This window comes from Pezoporus occidentalis, unplaced genomic scaffold (genome assembly GCF_034315485.1).
Source record: "Pezoporus occidentalis ecotype Australia unplaced genomic scaffold, CSIRO_AGI_Poc_V1 ctg29, whole genome shotgun sequence".
NCBI classification, from domain to species: Eukaryota; Metazoa; Chordata; class Aves; order Psittaciformes; family Psittacidae; genus Pezoporus; species Pezoporus occidentalis.
In genome coordinates, this window is record NW_026914829.1 from 3,473,413 (window position 1) to 3,493,754 (window position 20,342).

At 38.2% G+C, this 20,342-nt stretch overlaps 1 protein-coding gene across 2 annotated transcripts in view; it reads right to left on the minus strand.

Moving 5' to 3' along the window:
* AGPAT5 (1-acylglycerol-3-phosphate O-acyltransferase 5) overlaps positions 1–20,342 on the minus strand; it is a 60,493-nt gene that overhangs the window by 12,624 nt on the left and 27,527 nt on the right. The window contains exons 5-6 of one of the 2 annotated variants that reach the window (XM_062626268.1): positions 14,860–14,950; positions 5,705–5,866 (exon numbers count right to left, since the gene is read on the minus strand). In XM_062626268.1, coding sequence (XP_062482252.1) covers positions 5,705–5,866; positions 14,860–14,950 — 253 coding nt within the window. The remainder of the gene's footprint in view (positions 1–5,704; positions 5,867–14,859; positions 14,951–20,342) is intronic. The other variant, XM_062626269.1, reaches the window with a different exon arrangement.

Below are 20,342 nucleotides of genomic sequence, written 5' to 3' on the forward strand. Positions count from 1 at the left end.
TACTCTCATGCGTGCAGGGTAATTTTATAAATCTCCAGTGTAAATACTTTCAAAAGGCTCTTTGTGTAGCAGAGGCTTTCTGATGACCGTGTATATTCTGATCACAAATTCCCAAAGGGAAGCTAGGATACCTAAGTTCAGTAAGAGCTACTTGAGAGTAACCGAGACACAAAAGGTCCTAGTTTATAATCAGGGGAACAAACATTCTGGGCTTGAAGGGATGGTGAAGTTTTTTATCTCCATTGAGGGATGTTACAAACACACAGATGCAGGTGTTCAAGGCCAGGCTGGGCAGAGCCTTGGCTGACACAGTTTAATGGGAGGCGTCCCTGCCCATGGCAGGGGTGTTGGAACTTGATGATCTTAAGGTCCTTTCAAACCATAACTATTCTATGATTCTATGTGTGTCAGTAACTTGGGAAAAGGGAGAATTATTTATACTTGCCTTATTTTTATATTCCTCCTTAGACATCCAAATTTGGTTGTTGGTAGAGACAAGAAACTGTGCTGCAGAGACTCCACATATAGTCGTCTCTATGTCTTTGTTTTGAGAGAAGCAAAGAAACAGGTGTTACCCATGCTCAGACTGACCTTCATTTTATCTGATTTTTTTGGAATCCTATGAGAAACTACAGCAAGGCCTGCATACATTCCCATAAACTGATGCTATTCATCAGTGAAATGTTATTTTCAAGCAGAAATACAATGTTTAATTGTTACGGTATTAAAATATTTTGCTTTTACCCTGGCCATCCTTATCTGCAGAATATTGATGCATATGTCCACATCTGTGTTCAAAGTGCCATTTCAAATAAGCCATACACAAATTAACAGATAGGCTTTCATGTTATTTGAACTGATTTCAGTAGGAAATTACAGGGGTTCTAAAATGACAGATCTAGTCCTACGGAAGACAGGTGAAAATGCGTTCAGTTTAAAATGTAATGACAGTTTACTGTCATCACTCTGTGGTACCTGATGAAATCATGTTATTTAAAAAGTTGTATTTTAATATTTTAAACAAAATAAAATCAGGGTTTTCCTTTAAAGGTAGAATGTGTGAGAGAATACCACAGAATTGTATAGCAAACTAGTGTTATCAAAATTCCTCCAAATAGTTGTGGAAAATTTACATTTTGAAATATGAAAGGCAGTTACTTAAATTTTGCTTGAACAGATACAGAATGACAAGCTCTTGATGCAGAATTTACTCTACATATTAAAAAGCCATCCCACACTTGATGCAAATATCACCAATGATGATGCCCAGCTCAGCTCTAGTCTACACCCTTTGTTTGCTCTAAAGTAACTGCCATTTAATTTTCAATATTCTTTCATAAAATAAGAACATGACAGAATTGAACAGTCTATTAGTCATTTCATCACCATACATCTTACTTTGGAATGTTTTATGTTCCTGTTACTATCAGTTTATTAATTTAGTTCTTTAATTCTTTCAACATATCTATAGCTATGAGCTTGTTATGCTTTGGACCTTGAAAGACAATGGATGTGATCAAATTTAGGCCACAGTCCAGGCAAAGTCTGGTCTCTGTTCCTCTAGTTTCTTTTCTATTGTCCTATAGTTCACTGTCTAACTGGGCCCCAACAAAAGTGCAAGCTTTTGGAAAAGTGTAATTTCCCCTAGGGAAGTTAGGCCAGTCTGACCTCTTCAAATTGTACTGACCAAAGTGATGTACAGATTTTCGTAAATGCACACATGCACATGCTTTCAAAGTGTTTGTTCTGGAATTGATATACAGCAGAGTCAATAATTCTCAGGAATTCCTCTGAGTTCTTTAAGACAGAGTCTACATGTACTTGCTATTTTTATTCAGTGTTTATCATTGTCACATGCTGCTATTTCACACACTCTTTCATCTACAATGGCCAGATAAATAACATCTGGTTATGCTAAAGCCTTCAGGCAGAATAATAAAGATGTAGATGTGTACATAATGCTCTTTCAGGTGCAAGAATGACAACAGTTCCCATGTCCCACAAGACCTGCTCCTTAACATCAGGCAAGGCTGGATGGGAATGGTTAGGACATTCATTCAGAAGGGAGAAAACTAGGTTCTCCTTCTTTGTTCCCAAGATTATTTCTACTTTTTACTTAATGACAACATAGTAAAACAGTATCAACAAATCCAGCACAAGTTTCTCCCCTTCCTTTTCCCTTCTAAATAGTTCTTACAGAATTCAGTACCTGAGAGGCACTTCAGCTGTACCCCACAGCACCCATATGATTTTCATTTTATTCTAATGGCCACAGATAAATACTGACTAGCAGCATCGTCTTCCCTACGCAGGACCATCATGTTCTGTCATCAATGGTCTGGACAAACCACTTTCAGTAGTCATGGGGGAGAAATCTGTGGGAAATTGCTATTCTTTGGAAAGGCTGTCATGTGCAGGTCAAGCTTCCACTGGAAACATACCAAGATCCAAACTTGTTGGAATGAAAAGGAATGAATAATGAATAAATGGTAGGAAAAAGACTGCATCCATGGGTCACAACTGGATGTGAAGCAATAGCAGAAAGCAGCATCCCTGTCTAAAGCTAATCTAATCTTAGTCCCTAAGACTAATCAAATCTGATTTCTTCTAAAACAAACAACTTGCAGCTGGAAAGTGCCAAGGAAACATTAAAATGCATTAATAATGACAAAAACTTCAACACATTTGAAAGGATATACTATAATAATTTGCCTGTTCTAAAAAGGTACCCCATTATCAAATGTGCCTGGCATTCCTTGCAAAGCACTGATGCAGAAAGGATGTGAATGTCTATATTCCAGCTACCAGTATACTATGTTTTGATTTAATCTTGTTGAGCATGTCAACATTATGAAATTTAAGCTCACGGGACTGAAAAAAAATGAAATCCAATTTTGCTAAGAAAAGCTATTTACACTAGGAGTTCCATAAAACTAAATTTAAAATGTAATCAATTTTTTCGTCAAGATTTCTCCCGTTTACAGTTTACTGAGACAATTTCTCAGATAAAGCATGGCAGTACTACTCACAGTCACTAAAATGTTCCTCTTAACCTGCTCTGTTTACTACTGGAGACAGCAGCCAAGAACTAACCATATCCTTGTTAAGTACGGGTTTCTCCAGAAGTGGCACAGACTCTTCTGAGGAATTGAGATTTATGGAACTGAAGTAAAACGCATTTCAAGAAACACATTATATCTGTGTGGAATTCAGATTTCATTCACATGGGAAATGTCATACTATGGGAAATACAGTCCTCAAGTAAAGTTAGTCGTGTTTATCACAAGTTTGTTTTCCATGCAATAAATTTCAATCACAGTTGCAAGATTGAAAAAGACAAGTCAACGTTATCTTTTAAAAATTACCAGGATTGCATTGCCATTTTATTCCTATGAGAATGAAAAACAAAATTCTCATTCAGCACAGACACGAATATAAAATATTCATATGAAATGCACACATGAAAATGACATAACTCATTTTAGTACCATAAAAGAACAATAATGCTAAAAAATGTCAAATGCATAACAATGTGCAATTTAATTCTTGTATTATATTCCCAAACAGACCAATTGTTGGATTTCTGCATAACAAATGGTGAAATGATCTTCACCTCTTAGAATGGAAATTGTTTTTCTTCCACTTTGTGTCGAGGGCCTAAAAGAATGACAATTATGTCCCACATTGTAATTTTTAAAGGGTCCCTCATCTATATAATTTATATCATAAGGAATACATGTGACTGCCACAATAGCATGGAATGCGCTGGATGGATATTTCATTTATCTACTTGGTAATGGGTAACAACTGGTTGGCTACACTTCATTCTGTGTTACTGCCTTTATTTTTACCCCAGGTTGAGATAGTAATTATCCCAGCCCTAACAATAAGGGTGTCTGAAAGAGATGCCTGGCCTGCCTGCTGTGGAGTCTCCAAAAGGCTGGCTGTCCAGTAGCCATCCCAAACCGTATGATTACCACTTGACACCGGAAACAAGAAACAGCCAACAGGGAAATTCAGTTTGTTGGTTCCCTTTCCATAATTATATCATGCTTCATGCAAACTGGAGGGTTCAATAGGTGAAAAGGTCTTACCAGGAATTTGAACATTTGCCATCTTAGCATTAGTTAATGACATTTTAATGGTTTAATTAACCATCAGGCAGTGAGAAATCCAGCATGAGAGTGGCTGAAACTGCCTAATAATTAAGTCATGAAACAAGATATGCTGCAGGGAAGGAGAAACAATCCTATTTGTTTTGATGGGGGTCTTGAAAAGGGTTGGGTGACAGGACAAGAGGGAGGTTGCCTAGTCTTCAAAGGAGTCTTTAAGAAGGTCATAAGGTATTTAAAACCCCCTAACATTAAAAACTTTATTAAAATCTGCAAAATCAAGCTCAATAGAAAATTATAAATAAAAAATGTGAAATCATAAAAGGCACTTGTGATATTTAACAATAAAAAATTCCTATTGGGAACAAAAGGGATTTAAAATAAAACCATCCTAAGACCTTACAGTACAACACAAGTGGTGAGTTTTAACAGTTTTGTTGCTCACGTATGCAGAAGAATTTTAAATAAGATGAAAATGTAAAAAAACACAATTACAGAACTTCTAAGCAACTAGGACCTGAAAGAGTTCATGTGGACCCTACACCACCTGAAGGAGTTACATGTGCTAATGAAGTGACATTGAAACAGCTGCACTGTGAGCTATTCTTAGCAGCAGTAGGAACAAGTCCCAGGATACCGGGCCAGCCAAGGAGTGGGGAGTTAGTTAAGAAGCTCTCTGCAGGTCCCTCAGCCAACACCGATCCCTTGCCCCAAAGTACCTGAACAGCTCTGTGGAACTACTGTGGCTTTTTTCCCCTACTTGCTATCAGTAATGCAAGAGACTCAGAAGTACCACTTTGAGATAACAAGCAACAGTCATGGCTGAATAACACATCGACTACAAATGGAAAGAAAGACAATATCTAGCCCTTCAGTGTAGTGCAGGTAAATTAATTATTTAAAAGAACAGAAAAGAACAAAAATCAATCCACCACCAAGCATAATTAAAAACGAGCAAACCTTGAAGCTCTCTGCCCTAGAGTTCCCCACAACAGAAACCCCAGAACTTATTTTCTGGTTACTCAATTACTCAAGAAACGTATACTAATTTCCCTTGTTCTCTTAAGGGGTTTTATGTGGTTTAAAATGAAGTGAAGCTAATGTGCACAAAATGCTGTCAGGTGTTTGTGAAGTTAGTAGGTATGTGTAATATTACTAGGTAGATGTATTGTTACTACACTTTTTCCCTTTAAGATACATGTATTTCAGCAATTGGATCACATGTACACATATGTAGCACAGCAGAGGCAAAGAGAAAGAATTTATGATGATGACAAATCCTAGTGCTACAGGAAATAAGAAGGTAAATGGCACCTACTGCCTATGGTCCCAAGTTCATTTTAACACCAAAGAGCACTTGCATGCATAATTTGACTATGGAAATATTCTCTGCATGGAAGAGGGAAGGGAAGGTAAGGGAAGGAGAGGGCAGGAATGTCACAGGTAACTATTGTAAAGCTTAGTCACTAATGAACACTGTCCTACCAAGGTATGGTAAGATGGCTGAAGCACTGTGGAGATTATCTTCACAGCATTATAAAGTACCTGAAGTTGGTTCTGTGTATTAACAAACATATGGCTGCAGCACTCACCTGTCATAGATGGTGCCAGTTTTCTTTGCCCTTTGTGGTCCACAGTACCTTCATAAGCTACAGTCACATCATACACTGCATCCAGATAGTCTTTCATCGTGTCAATAGCTACATGCGTTGCTTTCACACGTGGTGTTAGCACATGCTTTAGTATAGCAAGTCCTAGAGGGGAGGAAAAAAATCAATTATACTGAAAGTAAATTGGACTACATTCACAAAAGGAACAACGTAAGAAGGAACTTCAGCACCCAACTCAGAATCACAGGGGGTTTATTTTTAATCTCAATTCTCAGTTAAGAGAAAGAGTGTACATGTGTGGACACTGCACATGCTCTACTGAGCACACGTACAAGATGATACAGAAATCCTAAAGGATATTAATGACAAAAAGGCTGCTCAACAGAGAAGTCCTTTTTACAGCTCCTGCTCTAGAAGCAGGGATGGTTTTAATGTGACTCATAAGCGTAAGTGCTCATGAGAGCACTTCTCTTTCCTGTTTGTTCACTTGAGATAAAAAAAAAGAGAAAATTAACCCAGAAATACTAAATGCACAGGACATCACCTCCTGAAATTCTCTATCAGAAACAGATTTGGTAAGCACAGATAATTTTAAGAACACCCAATGCTCATCCAGCATTTACTTGCAAAGCACAAACCAATTTTGTCAACATACTGAATCCTGATACTGCCCTAAGTTAACAAAGAAGCAGTTGTCTTAACTACATGTGCTTAAACAGGATGCTACATTTCTCCAAAGCTACCATGCTATCAGAAATTTCAATGTGTTTTGTTATTTTCTACTATAGATTCTAGCTTTCAATGGCGTGTTGCTACAGAAAACGGGACATTCCATTTTATCCTTTCAGTTGCTTTCCTTTTCTATCCTACTTGTTTCTGCTTCTGACCTTGTATTGCTCTGGCACCTCCCTCCCACCAGCTGATTGAACTCACCATCCCAGTGGAAAACTAAGGAGGGAGCAGAAAATACAGCACTAAGAACAAAGAGCAAGGAAGAAATCCTCTGTTTCTCTGTGAACAGCCTTTGACAATTGACTCGGCTACTAACAAATCCATAGTCACAGAAATCAGCTGTTGTCTTTAACCATCCAGGCCAAGACACAGAGATTGGTACATCAAGGACACAAGAATGTTAGGTCTAACAGCACTCCGCAAGTCTTAACAATGGTATTTCATACCCATGTTTGCTTCAGCTGACCACTTCCATACTTAAAAACATTCAAATACACTGGGCTCAAAAGTACAAACTTCATTCTATTTCCAGAATTTTAATATATAATGATTTTCAAAATGAAAACAAACAAACAAAAACCCCCAAAACTTTTCATGATCTGAACACAGCTCTTCCACACTTTCTTGAAAGTGCTTCTAGGAAATAAAAGCATATTATGCAAAAATTTTCACTATTTTGCATAAGATGAGAAACTTTCTCAAAGAGAAGTATCAGAATAAAAGGCCAATTATTCCTTTCTAGCCTTATTTTTCATTGCCTTACTCTTCAGCTCATTTTTAAAGAACCATCCATTGGTGCTACTGATTCCTGTTAAATGAAACTGAAATTTTCCAAACCAAAGTACTATGGTATTGCTTTTGATATCTCTCTGCCTGCAAAATCCATTCAAAAGATATTATGTCCTGATTTTTACTGAATATCCCTCCCTTGTTGAGCAAAACATACTTTGATCTAAAGTTATGAAAATGTCTACTGAACACTGTAAGATAACGCTAGCCTCTAAACTGCTCTAACATTTTTAGAGCTGAAAATTTCAATATAAATGATTATCCTAACAAGTGCTAAGCACTTTGTTTGAACACAGAGATAAAAAGTTATTTACTAGCACTCCTTCTGAAGTCATTGTTCTAAGCTTTACCAGCAACAGTGATAACTGTCTATGTAAAATGTTATATGGATTATATAAATATTTTGAAGCATAACATGGTGGGAGTGTTTTCTTAGCTTGTGAACTGCTACATCAAACAACTAATTATGTTATGTTTCTGAATGTTTACTCTGTAAATGAAGCACTGAATATTCTAGTGTGGTGTCAACGATGATGTTAGTGTGGACATTACACTCAACACAACTCTTGTTGAGCCAAATTCCCAGACATTCTAAAAACACTGTCAATTCCTTTCCTGCCCAACTCATTTTCACCTTAATCAAACTGCTATTGTGGGGAAGAAAAAGGAAAAACAGGCTTCAGTGAAAACTGAATCCTCTAGATTAATTCATTTAGGTATTTAAGACTATTCTGTCCTGAGTTTTTTGAATCCATGGGCAATTTTGGTGATTAAGATGGTCAGTGACAATCTGTGAAGCCAACTGTGGAATAAGCCCCACTTACTCCATGTGCTACGAGTGAACTCTTGAAAGTTTAAGTACAAAATGAATACGCACCTCATTAAAATCAATAAATTCCATAATCCATTATTCAGAAACACTCTGGTGCATGACAAATATGCAGCACACCAGGAGTTTAGCACATCCTTTTAAATAATCTGTTTTATAAAAACATTAACCACACATTCTAGCAATTACCTGATGATCTTTGCTAAAATCAACATAACAGAATTTAAACCCAAGTAGTTACAGTATAGTTACCTTGGCAAGCCGCCTGCATCCAATTCACAAAACACTGTGCTTAAACTGTTTTTAATGTTGTGCAATACTAAGTTAGGACTCTTTGTCAAAGTATTTGAGGTCATGAGATTTTATTTTAAATGCCAAAGAAAATGAACTAGATGTCTAATAATGCAATACTCTTACCTTAAAATGCTATAGCTTTGCTCTTGTTAGCTAACTTTCAAATGATAAATGCATTTAAAAAATATGAAAATAATGTGAAAATCTGAAGAAATACAATGAGCAATGGTATTTCAAATATTACATGTTTACTAGACTATAGTAAGATGCTGAATTACTCCAGAAAGTCTGCAAAAAAGCTGAACAAACTAAAGTAAGGTTTTAGTTTGGGATGTACAAAGGCCCAAATTATTATCGTCTATAGAACTGATTATTTTATCTAAACACGAACAAAAACCACAACAAAACTTAATTTATCTAATCTCTCAGGGTGAAGTTACATATGTAATAGCTGAGTACAACTTGATGGAGAAGACTGCTCTTTCTCTTTCCTTCATGCAGGCCAAAAACTTAAAGAACTGTTCAGTGTAGGCAGGCCATCTACATTTTCAGACTTGGACTCCACTGGTCATATTTGTACCCCAGATGTGCACACCACATTTTAAAATGAAAACAATAAAAAATAAAAAAGCATCTCTAAATGAAGAATATCCTATGCATACTGTATTAGCACCACGACGTTTCATCGACAGAAATTTTGTCCTCACTGAAAGTGGATGCCAGAATTAGTTTGAGACTTTTTCCCCACTGTACATACAACTGTGTTACTTGACAGTAATAAAAAACCTGAAAGCAGGACAAAAAACAACGAATCTCTTTTTTTTTTTTTTGGTATGTGTGTGTGTGCGTATTAACGATATTAGACTGAAAGCTTTGCAGTTACATGGGGTATCCCAAGTACTCATCCAGCACTGAGTTCCCACCAGCCTTCTGGAATGTCTCCAGTGAGTGAAGCCTTACTTATTGAAACCAGAGTCAGACTTATAAAATGACATATGGTGGGACAGCTAACCCATTTGTATGCCATTATTCCATCGATTTACATTAATAGGATTCAGCTGATGACAATATTAAAAAATTGCATGCTCTCATAAAGTGTTTTCTGTTACCATGAACTGAAGTACAAGAAATGCAAGTAACCCCCTCAAGACTATGACCATCCCACAGCAAAACATGGGAGACACCACACTTGAGTACCCTTTCTTCTGTTATGGATATCTACATAAATACAAGGTTTTCACAAACTTGATTTCCTAAGGATGACTTTTAATAACAGAAATCCCTTCTTTATCCTGTTGGTACTTCTCTCAAATGCTACTCAGTGTCTATACCCCACTATTCCAAAATTGTATTCTTCCGTCCACATCTCACTGTGCACTTTTACATCAAGCCTGCTTACATGAAAGTATGCGAAAAAAATATTACAAAAAGCTACTTTCTGTAGAGACAGTTCCAAATAACATTTATGGATATTAAATACATCGGATTGCTTTAAAATACAATCTAAAACCAATGCCAAGATCTAGAAGGGAAGTATTTTCGATTAGCTTAGTTGAAATACCTCTTTTTTAACACGACCTGTAAAAGCAATTTTGAGATAAGCATATCCTGCACGTACAAACATCTTAGCAGAAAGCATGATACTAGTTGAGATAAACTTAGCAATAGAAAACATTGACATTTGCAACTTTTCTGCATAAAAACAAGGAAGGTAATACACGAATACCTGAAATGTTTGCTTGTTTAAATGACCTTTTTTAGAAATCAAACATTAATACAAAATTCCATGAATGCCTTTTATCAGGGAAGATCGTTTTGTCTTCATTCAGCAAAAAGCAAGCCAAGTTAAATCTAATAAGCTTCCTACCTGGTTCTCGTTGACTTTTCAGAGTTAGTAACATTAGGAGTAGGAGGGCTTTGGATTATTCCTATTTATCTTCACATTCTTAAAATGCCATTTATTAACATTTGGATAAAATTAATATTCTACTAAACCTAAGAAATTTTTGGTTGCTTGAAACATTATAGAGGTCTAACTACTAGGAAATGATCAGAAACCTACACATACATATTTTGGGAATATATAAAATGGAACAAATTTTATACCAGAAACTGGCAGAAAAATTTAAAATGATGTATTTTGTGGGTCTTACAGAAATTCTGTTCTAGAGTCCATTACCATAAAATAGAACCAAACTTAAAAGAATTAAAGTTTGAAATAAACACATAAAATAATTTCCACTTCTAACATTATGACAAGATAAATCTCTATGAAAACATGAGTGCCACCTACAAATTACAATTCTCTGGACTCAGCAATTCAAGCCCACTGACTAGTGTGGAAAAATCGCTGTACTTCTAAACGCCTCAACTAATAACTGGAGCCTAAAAGGAGTCACACATATTGGTAGTCATGTTAGCTGACTACTCCCATATAATGGAAAACTACAATGAATTCTAACCTAAGATTACTGACTCTATACTTAAATATTTGTAATTAGAAGGCAAAGGCTCAGAAGACAAGGGGAAAAGCACATTCTCTCATATTGTTAGATCTCTGAGACAGCAGAGCATGAGATAATTTCATTATGAGAATCTTACAAAATATCCCATTGGAAACGAGTCACCAACCATACTAAAACACAAAAAGAGAGCACCTGTCCTTGTCGCAATTGCTGAAATATCTCAACCAACCACTTAGTTTTCATCAGGAGAGGACAACTAGGTGTATCAGGTTCAAATCCAGTTACATGGCACAGTTCCCCACTGGTTTGGAAGTGGGGGTTTAATTTGCTTCCAAGAGAAATGAGAAAACCTGACACGTCTTCATCTCATATTCTTTGCACACACTGCTTTTGTTGTTTTCTGTGGCTGTGAAAACCCAGCAAATATGGCTATTTTGGCCAACAAAGACAAATAACAGATTAATTTTCTCAACTCCACAGAATTTACCTTGTACTATGAATAAACCCTGCATTAATCCTTTCACAAATAACCAAAGAACTTAGTTTTAGACAGGCAATTTTTGCTTTTGTGTTTGAACTTCAGGAAGCGCATTTTTTCTTCCCCAATGCAACCTAACAAATGTATTCTGAGCTAAAATGTTCTATCCTGGGTTAGAATCTGATCTGACTGGAGTTTTCTGCCACTTGTAAAACATGTAGAATGAGTAATCTTCAGTTTCTGAGGGTACTAGCATTACCCTTAGATGACAACATTCTCAATTCATCACCATAAAAATTAGTATTCCTGGAAGTAATACTGGAAGGAAGCAACTTTCTGTATCCCACTGAATACAACTGTGGACAGAACTTACAGTAGAGTTTAAATTAATTAGAGTAGAGTTTTAATGTGTCAAATGTATCGGTGCTGAAGGCTGATACATCTGTCAGTATCCAACAGGAAAGCTATGAATATTAATGCCCTAATTTTATCACTTTTTACTTGTAGATGGTTTTGGCATTCTGTGGTTTCAACAGACAATCTGGCAGTACAATCAACTTGAAATTTGAAAGACCAGTCCATGGATTATTTTTTTTTACTGTATTATACCTTTTATTTCTTTCTAAAAATAGTTAAAATGTACACATTCCTACTCCTCCTCTGGAAGTTTCTCTGTGCTTTATAGCCTTCAGTCTCAACTTACTCATACCCAGATCTATTTGATCTACCCTGTGTGTTTGATTTGCCTTTGCTTCAGAAAGTGGAAAACCACCTGCTCTTGCTAGGAGTCAAGATTTTGCACAGAATGCAAGTCCTATGGCGGAACAAACTGTAACATGAAGTATGAGCAGTATTTTAAAAAGTTGCCTTCAAGAATGACCTCAATCACCTTGCAATTCCTTTGCTGTGTGATATCCTTCCATCCTGTTCCTAGACAGATGATTAGTGAAGAAAGACATAATAGCTGAAACCAGCAAAATATCAGAATATTCCTCTGGATGGCAACCTAAGCTTTTTTTATTTTTTATTATTTTTAATTTATTGTTGTTGTTGAACTGGTCCTAGACCAGTTGTGAAGAGGCAGTTACTGTGTCCAAACCTGGTGTTTACATAAAAAGAACATCAAGATCTAAGTTGCAATATGTCAGCTGGTAGCTTTAAGACCAACTAATTAAGTTCAGCCCAATAATTCTACTTAAACCAATGAACCTTCTCTAGAAGAGAATCCAGCCCATGGAGAGTAAAGGTAAACACAGAACCCACGAAACCTTCTCATACTTCCTCTCTGCAAAACTACTATAACATATAAACACACTTATGTCAAAAACGTATTTCAGACACTGTGATAAAAATGAGTTATGCTTGTGCTCTAGGAATAGTTTTATTTGGGTATAATATCTCTGATCTTAATATCAATTTGAAGTTTAATTCTTCTTAAAAGAAAAAATTCTTTCTTAAAAGAAACAAAATTCTCCTACATGTCTGCAAAGCCAACACTGACACACTGTGCTTTGTAACAAATACAATAAGATGAGAAGACTAAATTATCAGACTTCTTTATAACCCCAGGAGGAAAGAAGTGCACATTTTAAACTGCAAGTTAAGAGTACGTCCACATTCTTCTGACTGGCAGAACTGCTGGGCATTACTACCTTTCCTAAAACTGTAAGAAACAGGAAGCCTTCAGGATCTTTCAGAGAAGCAAGCAGTTGTGTGTTTTTAATTCATCTCAGCAGTATCACTTAACAATCCTCACACTCTTACAAGGCACACAGCCAGCACTCAGTCTACACACGACCAACCGGTGAGGCTTTTGGTCATGGTTCCCATGCTGCAGCCCTACCACGCACCCAGCAGTCAGGACCGTGGTGGCACTGGGACTGTTGGGTTGAAGCCACAAGCCAGGGCCAGCAGCGTTGTACAACAGGACCCTGGAGACTTATCATCATCTCCTGCTGGCGGCCATGCAGAGTCCTCCGTCCTCACAGCTCCGCCGATGTCCTGGCATGTGTCTTGTGGCTCTTAGCTGTCAGAGTAGCTTGGTAGGCAGCTTTCAGTGTCAGCCACCCCTGATTCTCAGTGTGCTTGTATAAGGGATGCTCTAAGTCAAGTGAATCATAGAATATCAACTTCTGCATGAACATGCAGGGAAGCAGGGGCCCACACAGACCCTGCTCTCTCTATACAAAATGCTGAGGAGAGACCAAATGAATTTAGCAGCGGGGAAAAGCAGATCATGAGGATTCTGCACTAGAATTAGAGATGCTTCTTGTTTAATATGTATTTGTCTTGAAAGTTTTTAAGACAAAGTTTTTAAGAGCAGTAACTCTTACAAAATAAAAGCAGTCTGATACTGGGAAGAAAAAAAAAAAAGGAGGAAATGAATAGATGCTCTGAAAGCACAAAAGCAGTGTTTTACTGTTTTGCAGATTGTAGAGATACAGTTAAGAAGTTTATTTAAACAGTATTGACATGGGCCCTTTCTTTTCCCTGAAAAAGGAGAAGAGGGGGATAAAAAAAAACCATCAAACACCCCCTCTAAACTCTCAAAGAACTGCAAACCTAAATGAAACATTTGACTTCCATTTCCGACAGGAAACTGAAGCAATGAATAAATACATTATGACTTAAGCTCTCTTGCTCATACACGCAAACAAATTCCATTCTTCCCAAGGAGAAGAAGAAAAGCATATATCCTTTTGGACAAGAGCTAACAATACTTAATAGCTTGATGATATCAACAGGCTGATTCACAGACTTGTGAATTCATTTCAGTGTGTCACAGAAATGAATTTACCAGACCTATTTGTTATTCTTTGTTTATCTTCAGAGTGAATTATTTAACTTTTGGTCAACAGGAAAAAACAAAACCAGGAAACGTGTTCACTGAACCGTTGGACTTAAAAGTTTACATGTATTGTGCATATGATGTGAGAAAAAATGAAAAGGCTTGGGATCCTTATATTTTTTGCAAGTCTTTCCAAAATTGAAGTAATTCCATCTGTGGTTATAGAGACAATACCAACAGTCAAAGCAACTACAGAAAAAAATGCAACCAAGGAAGAGTGAAACTGGAAAGTGAGAGAGCAACAAAACCAAAAAGCCATGGTAGTACTAACACTAATTGAAAATTAAGTGATGGAAGACTTTTAAAGCACAATAATCTCTATGCAAAATATTCTTTATATCAAGTAACAACTGTACTTGGAATGTCACCTTAGACAGAACAGTGCCCTGATCCAGTGTAGCTAATTCTTATGTCCCCGAATGGGCAAGAAGCATCCATAAATACACACATATAGACAGAAAGCTTTCTTGAGAATTAATAGTCTTGCGCAATGCAAAAGGCAAGAAACGTCTGCATATATGGCACTCTCACCTTACTCTGTGGTAAGAGAAACATTGATTTATGCTATTCTAACCCTAAGTATCAACCAGGCAGACTTAATGGTCCACTTAAGGTAAAATCATCTTCATATTATAGAACGATTTTATATAACATATGTTAACACTGTAACAAAATAATGATTTCGAAACATTTTTTGCTTACCTTCCTTTTCAGCAAATGATTGACTATCTGCAATGACTTTTGGTATTTCTGGATTGTAACGAGTCCCCTCTGGAAAAATCACTAAATACATCTGTGGGATTAAAAGAAAACCAAGACAGACAAGTTCTTATAATGAATGTAAGCCAATTCCTTGTACAGAAATTATCATCACTTGATAGGTCCATATTGTAATTAATTCACACCATTGATTACCATAAGGATCCAAAGGAAATTAGAATACTTGAGCTATAATTTCTTAGCTCTAAGAAACTGTTCAAGGTTGAAAATAATTTTCTTTGAATGTACACCACAGAAAGTTGCCCAGGTGATTTAGGAAGGGAAACAGAACGCATTAACGGAAGTGAGCAAGTCAAGATAGTCAGCAAAACTATCTATTTAGTCAAGTGGGATAAGAGGAGATTTTGAAAAGACAGTCAAATATGTCACAAATTACCTAAATTATTATTATTTTTTTAATACTTATCTTGCATCTAGTTTTTCCTTCTACTGAAATATAAATTTCATTCCATTCATAATCAGAAATACTATTAATTGAAATTATGAGAGATCAGCTACTTTACGTGCCTTTATGCATCTCACTGTGTTATACCTTAAATATATTATGAACTTAAACTCACGGTTTAACATAATTTGAACTTCAAAGTCACATTCCTTGAAACACATGTCTGCAAGGGTAGACTTTCCTAGTAAATTAGTGCGCTTGTCTAGTCAGTAACAACTGCCTATGGGTTCTCAAATCATTACACAGGTAAAGGCTGCCTAAATATCTGCATATCCAAGTCTAAAATTATGTACCCAAATAAAAGCAGTCAAATGTGATGAATTTTCCATTTGCTTTCCAAACAGAGTATAGATTTCCATCTCTCTCTGTTTGTGTGTGTCTTGTATAATCTCCGACTGTTGATGCAAAACAGCACTTAAGCACTGAAAAATTTGCATTGGGGGCTCATCTGCAGAAGAAAAGGCTATGGCCACAAATGATAACTAGCATGGAGTTGAACTTGACACATTAACAGTAAAAATCATGCCTACTGTGCCTAGACTAACTACAAAATTTGTTATCTTCACAGAAACGTATCGCAAGAAATATATTAGAATAGAATCACAGAATCATACAGTAGTTAGGGTAGGAAAGGACCTTAAGATCATCTACTTCCAACCCCCCTGCCATGGGCAGGGACACCTTATGCTAAATCGTATCACCCAAGGCCTCGTCCAATCTGGTCTTGAACACTGCCAGGGATGGAGCATTCACGACCTCCCTGGGCAACCTATTCCAGTGCCTCACCACCCTAACAGGAAAGAATTTCCTCCTTATATCCAATCTAAACTTCCCCTGTTTAAGTTTTAACCTGTTACCCCTTGTCCTGTCACTACAGTCCCTAATGAACAGTCTCCCCGCCAGCATCCCTATAGGCCCCCTTCAGATACTGGAAGGCTGCTAGGAGGTCTCCAAGCAGCCTTCTCTTCTCCAGGCTGAACAGCCCCAACTTCCTCAGCCTGTCTTCATACGGGAGGTGCTCCAGTCCCCTGATCATCCTCGTGGCCCTTCTCTGGACTTGTTCCAACAGTTCCATGTCCTTTTTATGTTGAGGACAAAGGAACTGCACACAATACTCCAAGTGAGGTCTCACAAGAGCAGAGTAGAGGGGCAGGATCACCTCCTTCGACCTGCTGGTCACGCTCCTTTTTGATGCGGCCCAGGATACGGTTGGTTTTCTGGGCTGCAAGCACATACTGAAGCCGGCTCATGTTCATTTTCTCATCAACCGACTGTTGCAGAATGACTCTAAGAGCAGAACCATAGAGTTCTGGAGGACTGTGCAAGCAAGGCAGGGGGTGGCCCGCACAGGTGGCCGGAGACCGGACCTGGGAGGAGAATGTGGAGGAAGCTGTGGGGGGCTAACCAATACTGTTGTGCCAAGAAGGAGTGGCTGAATACCACTCCTATATATGTGTGAACTGCGTCACAAATAAACTAGAAGTTGCTTATCACCTATATTGGGTTGGCCTGTCTGCTTCTCCTTGCCGCTTACAACCGACACCCCCAAGTCCTTCTCCGCAGGGCTGCTCTGAATCTCTTCTCTGCCCAACCTGTAGCTGTGCCTGGGATTGCTCTGACCCAGGTGTAGGACCTTGCACTTGGCATGGTTAAACTTCATGAGGTTGGCATCAGCCCATCTCACAAACGTGTCAAGGTCCCTCTGGATGGCATTCCTTCCCTCCAGCGTATCAACCGAACCACACAGCTTGGTGTCATCGGCAAACTTGCTGAGGGCGCACTCAGTCCCACTGTCCATGTCAGTGACAAAGATGTTAAACAAGACCAGTCCCAACACCGATCCCTGAGGGACACCACTCGTTACTGATCTCCAGCTGGACATTGAGCCATTGACCACAACTCTTTCTGTGTGGCCATCCAGCCAGTTCTTTATCCACCGAGTGGTCCATCCATCAAATTTATGTCTCTCCACTTTAGAGACAAGGATGTCTTGTGGGACAGTGTCGAACGCTTTGCACAAGTCCAGGTAGATGACATCAACTGCTCTACCCCTGTCCATCAGTTCCGTAGCCCCATCATAGAAGGCCACCAAATTGGTCAGGCAGGATTTCCCCTTAGTGAAGACATGCTGGCTGTCACCAAGCACCTTGTTTTTCATGTGCCTTAGCATGCCTTCCAGGAGAATCTGCTCCAAGATTTTGCCAGGCACAGAGGTGAGACTGACTGGTCTGTAATTCTCTGGGTCATCCGTTTTCCCCTTCTTGAAAATGGGGGTTATATTTCCCTTTTTCCAATCATCAGGAACTTCACCCAACTACCATGATTTCTCAAATATGATGGCCAGTGGCTTAGCAACTTCATTTGCCAGCTCCTTCAGGACCCGTGGATGGATCTCATCAGGTCCCATGGACTTGTGCACGTTCAGATTTTTAAGATGGTCTCGAACCAGATCCTCTCCTACAGCGGGCGCAAGGTCTTCATTCATTTTAAAGAAAAGGGATTTACAACAGTCCAAGGAGGATTATCAGTGTACAGAAAAACACTGACAAGCGTGAATGCACATCATGGGAAGATGCAAAGTTAACTGAGAAAGAGACACACAGGAATGTAACTTTGTGCTTCTGGCCCACAAAATATCAGAATGTGCTGGTACCTGCACTTAACTGCAGACAACTGGCGAAAAGACCGAATGCAGAAAGATAGGACTCAGCAAGAGAAACCTCCAGAATCACCCCATAGTGAGAAAAGTTGAAGGATGCATTAAGAAGCAGAGAAGGGAAGAAGTTTAGGAACTGTGCTAATCATTGAAGCCAGCAGATCAAGAAAGAAGGAAATGGCTGCATAGCCTAGAACCCAGCAAGGAAAAACCCCAAACCAAACCAAAAAACCCCAAACAAAAAAACCAATGACAAACCAGTAAAGAGAGCTCAAGGAACGGCTGTACTTGTCATGGTATGTTTAGGGAGGAGGAGAGCTGGCACACTGCAGAGACAGGTTTAGTCCAAGAATTTTCAAGGACCAGTGAAAACCCAAGATATATACAGATTGGTGGGGAAAGAACAAGAAAATGGGTTTAAGAGGCAAGGTGCTTACTTTTTTATAACATGACAGTAGCATAAGCACAGGGATGAGTACAGGAATCCTTAGACCCAGCTGAAGTCCACACTTTCCCCAGTCATGTATACATTTCATCTATGAAGTACACTGTTGAGATATTCAAGTAACTAAGTAAACTTTTGAGAGTTAGTTGGAAAGGGCATAATACTCAAATCCAGATGCATTTCCCACCCCACTCCCTTGTCATAAACAGGCTTATATTCAAATCATATAATTTAAATCCTTAAAATGTTACTTTGAGATGACGTACCCCCCCTCCCCCATTAAAGACTGAATGCTCAGCTCTGAAAGGTAATACAGTGGCTGTTACAAGTAAGAACTGTCAGAGCACAGAAAGTGAAGCACACAGGATAGGTATTACCATTCTTGCTGCAGAGGTCAAGACTTAAAAGCAGATAATCAGCCATCAATAGCTGATTACACCATGGAGAATAGTGTCTATTTACTCCAGTCCTACATGTGTAATACAAAGCAGGGTTTAAATTATATGTTAATTATTGTTGTAAACCTCTAGAACACAAGCAGCTGAACAGGTTTGTTGACCAGAATCTGAATATCTCTGAATTGAAAACATACCAACAAGACAGAAAAGTTGCCTTTGCATCAAGTTCATCTTATAGAAACCTAGTATGTAGCTCATTAGGTCTACTTTACTTGAGTAAAATTCATGAATATAAATAGATGTCTTATTTATTCTCACATAGAATCCTGCAAAAGACACAGATATTCTGCCAGTGCAATTCAGCCTCCCGAATCTGCTTGTATGACTGGCTTTTCTCTTCTCCCACCATGGGCTGCAGAGGCTAAATCCTTAAGCACTATTTCCAAAGATGGTAAGAACTACAAATCTCTAAGACTTTTACTACTAAATAAGCTCCCCTGAACTTGGATTAAGAACCGTTAAGTTGTAAAACCATTTTAATTGCCTAGACACACTTGCTGCAGCTAAGGCCATTTTTTTTTATACAGAGTATTTCATTTAGGGCTATTAGCTTCATAAGTTATGCATTTTATCACAGTGACTGCAAAATACAGTGCTCATGTTCAAAACGGCATAGAAAATTTTGCATTACTATAATCCCTGGTTCATTGATACAGTGATATAAGCACAGTAGGTCTGTATGTTCAGTTACACGGCACTTTCATGCCTATTTCTGTGTAATGGGTGGGTGTCAATACACTCGCTATCTCTCATCAATTTGAAACCTTTGAGAAGTGGATCAGGATTCATTTAGTAGAACCCTACCAATTCCTGCTGGAGCCAGAAAACCAGGAAAGAGGCAGGGGTTATCCTCAGAGTACCCAGCATAATGTCAGCAAACCTGTGCAATCCACAAATGAAATGAAATGGATGATGAGAACGGCTTTCACCTGAATAACAAATCTATTTATTTCCTCAATGTTGTCAAGGTCTCCCAGGCAAAAAGAAATAGCAATGGCACTGAGAAGGGATATGCTTCCAGAGGAGGGAGTAGGGCAGACAAGGAAGTCTTTGAGATAGCTCAGAATGCCACAAAAGAAGCTGGTATGGATGAAGCAGAGGAAAGGGGTATGAAGCAACATGAGCGCCTGGATTATAGAACAAAGTCAGCCCAGATGCCACAAACATACAGTGAGAAAACATGCTAAAGAGAAAACATGGCTGAGGACAGCAGTTTGGAGAGTGTCTGGGGAGAGCAGCTGCCACTCTGTAGAAGAACATAGGGCATCAAGAAGTGGTAACTACTGACTAAAGTTATCTTGCATTTACTGTGCTGCTCCCGGATGGGGGACAAGGGGAAAACAATAAATATTTTTATTCAGAAAGTTCAAAATTATATCAAACAATGCATTTCCTTAGTTT